The sequence below is a fragment of the Phodopus roborovskii genome, unplaced genomic scaffold (genome assembly GCF_943737965.1).
Source record: "Phodopus roborovskii unplaced genomic scaffold, PHOROB, whole genome shotgun sequence".
Classification (NCBI taxonomy): Eukaryota; Metazoa; Chordata; class Mammalia; order Rodentia; family Cricetidae; genus Phodopus; species Phodopus roborovskii.
In genome coordinates, this window is record NW_026126469.1 from 5,176,246 (window position 1) to 5,189,597 (window position 13,352).

A 13,352-nucleotide genomic window follows, 5' to 3' on the forward strand; every position below is an offset into this window, starting at 1 on the left:
TTAATCATATCTAGAATTTTATCAAGTTCTGCTACCTTTTCACTTTAGTAGACTTCAAAACTTTTTTCATTAAAATTGTTTTTTTTAAAAATTTTTTCTTGAGATCATGATCACATTTCCCTTTCCCATTATTCTTCCCATACCCTCCCATATATGCCACCCTACTCTCTTGAAAACCATGACCTCATTTTTCATTATTATATATGTATGTATATATAAATACATATAAGCATGTATATTCCCACATATAACCTGCTCAGTTTACATAATATTACTTGTATAAATATTTTCCAGGATGAACATCTGATAATGGACAACCAATAACTGTTCTTTCATTGGAAACATTATTTCCCACACACTTAACATTCTTTGGTAGAGGTAATTCTTTATTAATGAGTATGGCCTTGGGATTTTCTTAGTTCATGCATGTTGGTGAGACATTGTGGGAATTGTTTCTGGCATTACTAGGAGACACAATCTCACAGAAAACTCACTGGTTCTTTGGTCCTTACAATCTTTCCACCTCCTCTTACGCTATGTTCCTTGAAGTGTAGGATTATTTTGTAGCTGTATTCATTGGGACTAGGCACCCTATCTCTATGGTTTGATTTATTGTTCTTTTCTGTAGTGGTCACCATCTTTCTCAAAGAGAAATTTCATTGATGATGGATGAGAATTATACTTATCTGCAAGTATAAGGACATGTTTGTAGATTTTGTTTTCAGATTGTGGTGATAAAGTTAGTTATTGGTTGTAGATTTTCCTCTACATTGTGTAGTTAGGTTTTCACTAGATGAAATGGTATCCCTCTTGTTGTGTGGGTCTTAATTTCCAGTAGAGAGCTTACATCCAGTAGAGATTACATCAAAGTGTGTTCCTCAATATTGAATCTTCAGGGTTGTCATACTATGCTGATTATTTCACAGTTCATAGGTATCAAGCTGGGTAGAACTATTTATTTTCCTTCCTTTGAAACTTGCATGGTATCTTCTGATATCATGGAAAATAGATGTGAGCAATGGAACGTTCAAATCAGTACAGTTGATAGCTCTTAGGGAAGTGTTCTTCAAGTGTGTGGTATCTTCATCAATTCAGACTTACCACTCTGGGAAATAACAGAGGGCAACATCAATAGGTTGGATAATTTAGGAATATTTTAACATGACACTCCTGCACTGTTGAGTGCTCTCAGGGAATAAATGTTTTGGTTTAGAATGGAACCCACATCTGAGGTGAGCAACTATGGAGTGTATTGTAGTTTCAGTAAAAGAGACAGTAGAGTTGTAGACAAGAAAGGAGAAGACAGGACCAGGGGAAGGAAATAAACAGTGTGGAGAGAAGAAAAGATTTTAAAACTAAAAATTGAGTGGGTGGAGGAATTATCTATGAATGTGGAATGAGTCCAGCTTCAGAGAGCTGGATACAAAGTTGAAGACAGGGTTAAGGAAATATGCAATGTGCCTCCACACATTGGTAGAAATTATTTTAGAGAGACAGAACTACAGAAAATAAATGGTCAGCATAATTATTTTGGCTTTTGGGGAGGAATAATTTTGAGTCAACATTGTAAAGGGCTTTATGAAGTAAGAACCTGTCAGAGGTTGAGTCAATTCCTCAGCCTCCCTCTCCACAGAAGAGGAGGGAATTTGCTGTTGGTATATAGGAATAAAGGGGCACAGCTGCAGAGTCCTGCTTCAAGCCCAGAAAATTCATGTGGCAGCTGCCTCCTAGGAAAGCTGCACTCACTCTCTCAAGTTCTGGGATAGAGTAAGGCCAAAGTGAGTTACTAAATTCCCTTTGTCCACCTCTAAATTCCCTGGTTGTTAGGAAAGCTACATATGAAAGAATGTACATAGAAGAGTGTAGATCACAAAAAAGCACTTCTTTTGGGTATCAACAACCTAAATAAGAACAGGAAAGGCTATGCAGATTCCAGCTCTCCATACCTGCTCACACAACTGAATCACTTGTGGCTGAAAAGCTGTTCACGCTCTTTATGTGATAGGCTACAAATGCAACAAACATCTATACAATTGGAGTACACATTTTCAACATAAGCTGTAAAGTTTCACATTAAATTTTACATTTTTGTATCAAATATACGTTTTGTAGTTATTCACCACCCAAACCAAAATTTCCCTAGCAGAATTAGAACTAGAAAAACATTTACCTTATGTCCATTTTCAATATTCATGACTACTAACCGTGTTCAGTCCTCCCACATCCCTTTAAGTTAACCTTAGTTATTCTGTATTATTCATGTTATACTATACATAATATAATATGTTATAATATACATATATTACTGGCTAGATTCTAAATATGAACAAAATATGACATTGTGCTACTTTTCCTAACATTGTACATTCTATATATACATACATTTTCCTGGATGTTACAAACTTCATTTTTCTTTAGAGCTAAATAATATTTGTATGTGTTTGGGTGCTTGTGTAACCAAAACATATATCTTCATTTCAAAACACATACTATTGAAGTAATCTGATAGTTACCATTCATCTGGGGGTGAATTAACACTTTAATATTTTTGGATGTTTTTATAATGGTGTCAAAGATTTGTTTTTGGAATGTGACAACCTTTACAACAGAAAAAAGGATGCATTACAGATTTTAGACATCAGGGTCTGGGTATGGGTGATCTGGGGAGTAGTAGATTCTAGTTGGATTCTGAGGTCTCTAAACTAAGGTAACTAAGAGATTTTTGCAAACAGGGGGCGCTGTGGAACTGTGGTATGACACCACTTCCACTCATTCAAAGAAACTGCTCTTTGGGGCTCATCCTGTGCTCAAAAGGGAGACTCAGCAGTGGTATTTTCTGTCCTGACAGAGTTCATGGAGAAAGGGGCATAGTGTTAGCTAGTTATTTCTCCCAGGACACTCCCACTATTGAATGCTTAACTACCTCTGCCTCAGGCTGTCATGTGAGCAGAGCTCTTGCAGCAGAGCTCAGAAGGAGCCTTGACAGTCTCAGTGGAAACATATCTGAAGGAACAGGCACTGGTCTACAGAGGTGGAAATGGAGACCTAGGGCCATCTAGACTCTCTGTGGAGATCAGTGGCCTATGTGCTCTTATTTTCTTTTGAATTACTGTTTCCTCACTTAAGGAGTAGTGGTCTATGAGCTCTGTTGTTACACTGGCTATATCTGCCTTTTAAGCACAGATCACTACAATATTTTACCACACTCCTCACCTATCATGTGTTAGTATCTATTATTGCAAGTAATATTTCCCTGACCATCATCCTGCCCTCTGTTTATCTGCTATCTTTGTTGTTTTATATATATCTTGAACATGAAAATCAGTTCCCTTGTCTCTAGAACACAATGATGATGCAAAAAAGTCAGATATCCACCATTCATACATTGTTAACTACCCCTCAGAGTCACCTAAAATCAAGTCCTGTAAGAAGTAGTAAATTCTCAAATGTCTTGTCAAAAACTAAAACAAAACAAACCTTGTCTTTCCATCCTCTTCATCAATATTGAGTAGTTGACTTCCCAATCCACCACCATCCCTTTCTAAATGCCAAATTCTCTTTAAGTGTTTGCCCAGCCTGATGTGAGAAATTTCATTTCTTTGTTTAAATAACAGCAATAAAAATGTATTGTCTATCCAGCTACTTCTCCCATCTTCATCTCCTGGATTGTTCACAAGCTCTCCTAGGTTGATCATGCATGCTGTCCTTGCCTGTCCACCTTCATCAGAAAAATGTATCGGTGATGGCCCCACTAGCACTCATCACCATGTTCCCTGTAGTTTTCCTTTTATGTGTCTGAAATAAAAAGTGAAGGAAAGATAGCAGAGCAATTGTGGAAGGTGATTGATGCTCTGGGACTTACAGAAGCGTGCTGAGTCTCTCTCTGGAGTTTCTGAAGGACAGGTGATCACATGTGGTAACAGTAACAGATATGGAACCTGATGAGTGAGTCCTCCACATTTTGTGAGGAATCAGCAACTGTGCTACTGTGGATCTGAAAGAGTTCTTTGCACACAGGCTTCTTTGTGTTACCACATGTTTTATATTTTACTAAACAAATAATTCACATCAACTGACTTGCTGTTTTAGGAACTCAAAATATGAATCATCTGATGGGAGGAGTTAGTGAAAGCTTATTTGCATGACTAATCTCTCTTTTTCTGTGAGGTCCCAGGCAACGAGATCATGCAACAGCCCATACAGAAGACCCTAGTCTAAGAAGAAGCTGTGTTGTGCCTACAATGGCCTGGACTCCTGGCATCTTTGTGGTTCTATCTTACCTGACAGGTAGGGACAGGCTGGCTGAAGAGTACTGCAGAGGATGCCAATGCTTAGTCAATCCCTCTAGTATATACACAAGAATGTGAATCTCAGTTCTGCTTTTCACTGTGGTGTCTTCTTTTACAGGATCCTTTTGTCAGTCTATATTGACACAACCACCCTCCATCTCTGAATCTCCTGGATCAACAGCCAGACTCACCTGCAGCCTGAGGAGTGATAACAGTGTTGGGGGAAAAAATATTTACTGGTACCAGCAAACAGAGGGGAGCCCTCCTAGGTTTTTCCTGTACTACTACTCAGACTCAGATAAGAAGCTGGGTCCTGGAGTCCCCAGTAGAGTCTCTGGATCCAAAGATACCTCCAAAAATGTTGCAAATTTGCAGATCTCTGAGCTACAGGTTCAGGATGAAGCTGTGTATTACTGTTCCATCTGGGAAAATAGTGGCTATCACAGTGACACAGGCAGATGGGGAAGTAGGCATAAACTGTAGCTTGTGAAACATATATTAGTTTTGTTTTTTGTCATCTTGTAATATTCATTTACTACACAAATAAAAGATAATGAAGAAGTTAATATAGAAAATGTACTCCATATTTTCACCAATAATAGAGACAACAGGAGTAAACAACAAAAGAAAACTCTCAAACCTACACTATAGTGGCAACAAATGCTGGTGAACTTGAAGGAGAAGAGAAATCTTTACCCACTGTTGGTGAGCTTGGAAAGTGTTAGAGCCCCTCTAGATTTCAGTGTGGAAATTTCTCAAAAAGCTTAAAGGAGCTATAGCACTCCTTTGTATATGTTGAAAACAATTGTTATCCCAATAAAGTTGTACTTTTTAGCCATGTTCTTTACCATTCTAATCACAGCAGCAAAGAAATGGAAGCAACCTTATTATCCTTCAACTGGTTAATGAATAATGAAAATGTAGTATAAGTATACAGTTCTTTCAGCACTAAACAAAACTGAAAATGCAAACAAATTGATGCAACTGTAAAATATTACATCTAAGTGGAGTCACTCAGGTCCAGAAAGACAAATGGTTTTGTTTTTTAATTAGCAGGATGCATGTCCTATGAAAAGAAAAATATAAGTGGAGGGCTTGATTAGGAAAGTGGAAGTGAGTACTACATAGAGAGAGGAATGAGTCAAGAGGAATACATAGTGATAGGAAAGAAAGGAGAGAGATGCATCTGGAAAGGGACATAGGAAATACTAAGGATGTTTGAGAAGCAATAGCAAAACCTATTGTCTTATATGCTTGTTTCAAATTACCCAGAATCACTTATAGTGTTTAGTGCAGCTCTCCACATAGATAGATAATGCACTCTCTAGATCTGTTATTAGCTAAAACCACCCAGTGGCATCTATGAAAAAAGTCCTCTTAAGTTGTGAGTCTTTTTCAAGACATATCCAGTGCTTTTTGATACTTACAATGACAACAGGGTGAGACTCTGAGGATAAAAATACCCTCCGCCGACCCTGTGCCCTACTGAGCCCATGGCTCCAATGCTCCTATTGAGCGCTGGGCCAGAGTATGGGTCCAGGAAACCCTCCACCTCCACGGAGCTTCCTGGATCTGCTCTGAGCACACTGGACCCGCCAACACATGTGGGACCACCCTGAGTCCCAACTGCCTGAACTTTGATCCCCATCACCAGGCCTCTGCCAGAGGAGAGACTTCCTAGAGAGCTTGAACTATCCCACTTATAGATATCCTGAGCCACCTACACCCACCATGAGAGAAGAGTAGGGAGAGAAAATCTCCACATGCATCCACTAGAACAAGCAATTGAAAGATGGCAATAATGAAAACACCAGATGCCCTAACCAGCAGGACCTAGTTATTCATGGATCGAGGTGGGCTAGAATCTGAAAATAATGGGAGAGAAAACAGGAATGAGACCAAGGAATCTTTGTCAAGGTCTAACTTTATTAGGCACAAAGAGGGGTTTTTAAAGCAAAGCAGGGAGGAATTGGGCAGGGGTAGCTGTGCTGACTCTGGGGCTCTGGTAATATCCCAGGCCATAAACATCAGACCATAAATGTCTGCTTATCTCAGTTCCTGGCATCTGACTTATCTTATTTCGTGGGGTCTGGTTCATCTCAGTTCCTGGGGTGAGTGGAGCAGACTATTTGTTAAACAGTTCTGTTTTACCAAGATAAGGCTTAATTAAAGTTTTAAGGTATAAGTAACTCTGAAAGAGAATGTGACTTAAAGCCGGCTCCCAACATCTCCCTTTATTTTATTATTTTTATGGAGGGTCTGTCTTAGGCTACACGGTGGACTCCCACAATCAGGACCCTGAGGATGGGCTTGTCACTATGTGACGAATGGGTAGGACCTCTGTCTTAGGCTACATAGGGTGCATCTGCCCTCAGCACTTAAGGACATAGTCAAAAATTGGGCAGGAAACTCAGGCAAGAAGAGTGGGCTCCTGAGAGATGGCCCCATGCTAATCCCATTGTTGAGGGACTTACAGCCAAACAGGAGGGCCTGCATCTGATTTGTGGCACCGCAATATTCCTCTCATTGACGTTTCCATATATGAGAGAACCATTTGTTGTTCCTGTGAAATCAAGTCCTTGTCTAGGGGGATTGTCACCAATCCTCATCAGATTCCTCACAGGAGCCCTGTTCCTTTTCCAAAAGCTGATTGTAGTGTACAGAAATAGGTTTATTGAGCATGGAATCAATTTGAGTTTTAATCAATTGAGTTAATTTCTGGAATGCCCAAGGCCCAAAAGTCAACAGCAGCAGCAATCCCATAAATGGTCCCAGGAAAGAAGGAAGCAAGGTAGAAAGACAAGGGGAGGTAGAAAGCCAATTTTTATACTAGGACTCGGCCTATTCCCACTGTCATTTAAGTTCCTCAAGACTTTTCTGCATTCTATCTGAGCTGTCTTCCATTAAGCCAGTCTTATCAGCATAAAAGCAACATTCCTCTTTGAGTGCTGCACAAATTTCTCCTTGTTGTAAAAACAATAGGTTTAAGCCTTGCCTGTTCTAGAGAATGACCCTTGAGAGAGACTGAGAAGAGAGAGAGAGAGAGAGAGAGAGAGAGAGAGAGAGAGAGAGAGAGAGAGAGAAGGTGAGAGGTCTCAGGTCCGGTTTTCCTGTTTCACACATCTCACCAAATGGTCTGGCAGCCACCAGCCTCATTTTCTTCCTGCAAGAAAACACAAACATGCCCTCGACAATCTTCAACCCCATATTAGGCAGGGTTGGGCCCTTTCCATAGTTTCATGCATGGACCTCTCCATTTGACTAGAGTAAAAGTCTCTTGAGTTCCATCATATCAGAATCTGTTTGCCACAGATTGCACATAGGTATCCACATTCAAAAAATTTAAAATGAAGAGTGCATGATTTAATGTATCATGTGGAGACTGGGGACAGGACTCCCTTCTCCTTATAAGTTGCATTTTTAAGGAGCTATGAGCATGCTCTACAATTTTTTTGCTCTTGAGGATTATAAGGAATTGCTGTTATATGTTTATTTTTTTATTGGGCACAAAATGTTGAAATGCTTTACTAGTATATCCAGATCTGTTGTCTGCCTTTATAATTTTTTGGAACTCCCATGTAAGCAAAACATTTTAAACAGTGACTTATCACATGCTTAGTGGCTTCTTCAGTTTGTGCAGTGACCATTAAGAAGCCTAAATATGTATCAACTGTCATATGTACATACTTTAATCTGCAAAATTTTGCAGTATGAGTAACATCCATTTACCATAAATGATTAGGAAGCAGGCCTGAGGATTTGCTCCTATAGTAGTTACTGGTAAATACTGTGGGCACATATCACATTGTCTGACAATTTGTTGAGCAGTCTCTGTAGTTAAACCAAACGCTTTTCTTAGACTATTCCTATTTTGATGATGACACCACCTTCTTAGGGGAGGCTGACAAGTGAATCCAATATATAGGGCCATTTTGCCAAAAACCAGTGGTGGGTGAAAAACTGGAGGAAAGTACAACTACAGCAAGAGGCTGTTCATAATCTAGGTGGCAAAGATGGGCTTTTTCAATGCTTTTTAATAGCAATTGGATGGCCTCTTTGGCCTTGGTGTAATTTGTCTGGGAGAGGTCGGAGCTGGATCCCCTGGAAGAATATCATATATTGGTCTAAGCTCCCCTGTTTTAATGGAAAGAGAGGCAGATGCATTGAACATCTCCTAAAAACTTTTGTTGATCGTGAAGAGTTTTTAAATTTGAGCAATCAATTTGGAGCCTTTGAGGCTGGAGGATGGTCTGTTGGATTCGATGGCCTAGATAGGTGTAAGGAGGTTTCTTTTGAATATTCTCCAGGGCCAAAGTAAATCCAAGAGTTTCCAGGAGCTCATGCAATTTAGCAAACACTTTAAGACATCTCTCCTCAGCAGGCGCTGCCAGCAGAATGTCATCCATATAATGGATAAAGTAAAGATTAGAAAACTTGCCCCTGATAAGATCCAGGCAGGCAGCCACATAAGCTTGGCATATTGTGAGACTTTAGCCATTTCTTGGGGGAGCACCACCCACTGAAAGCCAGAGGCTTGTTCAAGATTAGAAAATTAATCAAAGGAAGGATAAATGCAAACCTTGGGCTATCTCGGGAGTGCATCAGCATGTAAAAGAAGCAATCCTTTAAATTAATAACAATTAGACGCCAATCTTTAGGAATAGCCACAGGTGAGGGCAAGCTGGGCTGAAGGGCTCCCATAGGCTGCATTGTTGCATTAATGGCCCTCAAATCCTAGAGCAATCTCCATTTTCCTGAAGCCTTTTAAATCACAAATATAGGGGATTTTCAGGGAGAGGTGGAGGGGATCACATGTCCTGCCTCCAATTGTTCTTGAACTAGTTGGGAAGCCCCCAGAAGCCAGAAGTTTTTTTTTTTTTTTTTTTTTTTTTTTCCCGGTTAAGAGCCAATGTTCCATCCACATTGGATGTCAGAAATCCATGCAATGGGAATGGGGACAGCAACCCTCCTAAAAAATGGCTAAATTCTTTTCTATCACCTTGAGTGTCTAATGGCAGAGTGGCCACAGAGAGAATTTCTCCTTGCTCCAGCTTACCTGGCCCTCATCCTTTGTCCCAGCCTATTTTACACATCATCTGGAGAGCTTTGTCTCTTGGAAGAATGCCTTGGGCGAGGGTTTGGTAGTAAGGACAATTCCCTTATCTTCTAAGAGATCCCTTCCCTACAAATTAGTGGAGAGGCCAGCCAGGATATAGGGCTGGAAGTAACCTGAATGGCCTTCTGTGTCTCACTAGTTAAACCAAACTGTTTTCTTAGACTATTACTATTTTGATGATGAAAGCTGTGTGACTGCTGAGCTAATTTTACCTGAGATAAAGTGACCATTTCTGTCAGACCATCAGCTGAACCATTATATTCAGCCAGTGGGTTTGAATGAGCTCTTATATTACCCACAAAGCAAGGTGCATTTCTTTGATGAATGGCACTTTGAATTTGCTCAAACAGTAATTTAAACTGATTATTACTAGTTCCAATGTATGGAACTATCTCTAAAACTTGAAGAGCTCTGAAAACATAATGACTATCAGTATATAAGCTAAATGAATTATTTATTAGAAGCTGAAAAACTATTGCAACAGCTTGTAACTCAACTATCTGAGCTGAAGCTGGATCTGTCTGTAGTACATATTCTTTTCCCATCAATAAATAACACAAGCTGCTTTTCCATTCGAAGAACTATCAGGAGAAACTAACATAGCATTTTTTTTTTAACAGAATTACTCCTTACAATTTTAGGGAATACAAAAGGATGTATTAGTACAAATTTAATGTCTATAAACTGATTATCATTTTTTTTTCCGAAAACTGAGAAAAAGCTGATGGACCAAAAGTTATAATTGATAAAAGCTTGAAAACTTAGGCCCTAAATCTATACAGAGAAAGGAAACTTCTAATGATAAAAGAAAATTAACTCCTTAAGTCAGGAGTTCCAGGGCTGGTGCCTGAGCCCACTCTCAGAAAAGGGGAGGTAACCTCTCACCATCTAAGTAAACATTCCTTTGCCTGTTAGTTGCTGGTTGTAAAGGTTTTGAAATAACCATTAACTTACTATTTGGTATAGGGAACATGTATTACACTTGGTTCTCTGGCAAAATATCTTAGACAACATTTTGTACCTTAAAAACTACTGATTTAAAATAAGGATTTAACACTTTGACTGAGGAAACAGGTAAATTCAACCATAACAATGGTCCCCTTTTCTGTAAGACAGAAAGAATTCAGACTATGCTGTGTGGGAAGTACATAAGCCTCCCATGGTTTTGCATAGTCAATAGAGCATATCTGCTGATGCTGGATTGCATTCTCTGATTGTAAGAGAACTTGTCTACTCTCTTCAGTTAACTGTCTAGGTGAATTGGGATCACTATATCCTTTCAGGATATTGCTTAAAGGTTTCCAATCATCAGTAGGTGCTTTTTAAAAAAAGGATGTAACCATTGTAATATTTCCTAATAACTTCTGAAAATCATTCAATGATCATAAGCTATCTTTTCTAATTTCTAATTATTGAGGCCTAATTTCTTTAGCATGTAACATAAGTCCCAAATACTTTTGAAAACTTTCTATTTTGACCTATAAAGCTTTCATTAGCTAACCTGGTGTCATTTGCATTTTCACTGACACCTTTTTGGGGAGGGGGGTCTAACAGGGCCTGCAGTTCCCTGAGGCTTTTTCTCAATTGTTGACAATGTCTCATTTGCATTTCACTGACACCTCTCCAGGTGGGGCCTAATAGGGCTGCAGTTCCCAGAGGCCTCCCTTCAATAGCTTTTCTCAAATCTTACATTAACCTCCATTCTTTCAATTTCTTTTTTAACCACCAAAATTAGGAAGATTTTTGTATTCTCTCCTCTGCTAAACTCTTTCGAGACATCCATACAGATTTCTCTGGCTCTCAGACCATTCTGGCTTTGACCATTTCCTACTGCTTCACTCTGCAAGATAGTCATGGGAGATGCAGATCTCCAACCCTGATATCTGTCTCTCTCTCTCTCTCTCTCTCTCTCTCTCTCTCTCTCTCTCTCTCTCTTAATATCCCAAGCAATTCAAGTAGTAGCTATTGTTGGGATTCACACATTCACATATTCACAATCACACTTCAGATACTCACACGTGTGGCCACAGCATACATACAGAGAATACATATATTTTTCAGCTCTACTTTTCTTTAGCCCAAGATTAGTTTGTTGAAATAAAACATCCTTAATTGAAATCTCTTGTAATGCGGCTGCTATAGATAACACTTAAATTATGGGCATCCAAAATCTTAACAAATTTTCAATACATTCACCAGTTTCTGACAGGCTGCCTTAATTTTTCCATACACTTGGTTGGGCATTAACCACAGCAGGAGTTCCTAAGGCTTAGGGCCTCTAGGTCCTGTTCTTTAAGTAATCTATTAAAATACTCACCCACCTTTTGCCATGTCAGGGGGTGAATATCTGGTCCTTCGAGAATAACCCAAGGACAATTTTTAGAAACGAAAGCAAAGAAACTTACTCTTTATATGAAGCTCTAATTCCTCTTTCTTGAAAGGAAGACTTGAAGTCCCTAGTGAACTTAACTTCCTTGAACAAATATTGACCCATTATTATGGAACAGAATGAGGGAGGGGGATGACTCACCAGGAATGGGCTTCTCATGTGAGATTCCAATTCTTTGCCTTGCTGCAGCTTTCAGGTCTGCAGGTCTGGCACTGTTCTCTGTGCACGCTACCGACTTTCTTCAGGGTTGGGGGACTCAGTTTGTTAAAAGCCCTCCCTCGAGCATCACATTGGGTGCCACTTGCCCTGACCAGCAGGACCTAGTTATTCATGGGTCGAGGTGGGCTAGAATCTGAAAATAATGGGAGAGAAAACAGGAACGAGACCAAGGAATCTTTGTCAAGGTCTAACTTTATTAGGCACAAAGAGGGGTTTTTAAAGCAAAGCAGGGAGGAATTGGGCAGGGGTAGCTGTGCTGACTCTGGGGCTCTGGTAATGTCCCAGGCCATAAACATCAGACCATAAATGTCTGCTTATCTCAGTTCCTGGCATCTGACTTATCTTATTTCGTGGGGTCTGGTTCATCTCAGTTCCTGGGGTGAGTGGAGCAGACTGTTTGTTAAACAGTTCTGTTTTACCAAGATTACTCAATTAAAGTTGTAAGGTGTAAGTAATTCTGTAAGAGAATGTGACTTAAGGCAGGCTCCCAACAACCAGACAATAGAAAGATATGTATAACATAACCAGAAACTAGAGACTCTACACCAACTACATCTCAACACACCAAAGAAGATGAAGCAGAAGAGAAAGACTTAAAAAATAACTTTATGAAAGCAATACAGGCCTTGAGAGATGATATGAGAAAATCCCCTAAAGAAATGTAAGTAAAAACAAACAAAAAATGGGAAGAAATGAACCAATCAAATCTCTTAGAGAAAGTAAGGAAAGCCAAGAAAAACAATCAAACAGGTGAAGTAAACAGTTCTAGACTTGAAAACTGAAATAGAGACAATAAAGAAGACACAGACTGAGGGAATGCTAGAAATAGAAAAACTGGGCAAATGATCAGGAACTACAGATGCAAGCATAACCAACAGAATACAAGGGATAGAAGAGAGAATCTCAGGCACATAAGATTAAATTAAAGGAAATAGATTCATCAACCAAAGAAAATCTTAAATTCAACAAATTCTTAACAAAAAACAGCCAGGAAATATTGAACACACAGAAAAGGCCAAAAAAAAAAAAAAATAAAATAACAGGCATAAAAGAAGGCAAATAAGCCCAAGTCATGTTCAACATGTTCAACAAAATCATTGAAGAAAACTTTCCCACTCTAAAGAAGGACATGCCCATGAAAGTACAAGAATCATACCGAACACCAAATACACTGGACCAAAGAAAAAAGATCCCGTGAAACATAATAATCAAAACATGTAACATACAGAATAAAGAAAGAATAATAAGAGCAGTGAAGGAAAACGCAAGGTAACATATAAAGGCAGACCTATCAAAATTTCACCTGACTTCTCCATAGAAACTCTCATTGCCAGAAGGT

General features: G+C 39.3%; 2 gene segments (V, D, J or C); both read left to right on the forward strand.

Moving 5' to 3' along the window:
• The window catches only part of LOC127226950 (Ig lambda-2 chain V region-like), a 486,231-nt gene that overhangs the window by 83,493 nt on the left and 389,386 nt on the right, over positions 1-13,352 (forward strand).
• Positions 4,200-4,801, forward strand: LOC127226952 (probable non-functional immunoglobulin lambda variable 11-55). The segment is given in 2 exon segments: positions 4,200-4,287; positions 4,408-4,801. Coding segments are annotated over 2 exon segments (411 nt in total).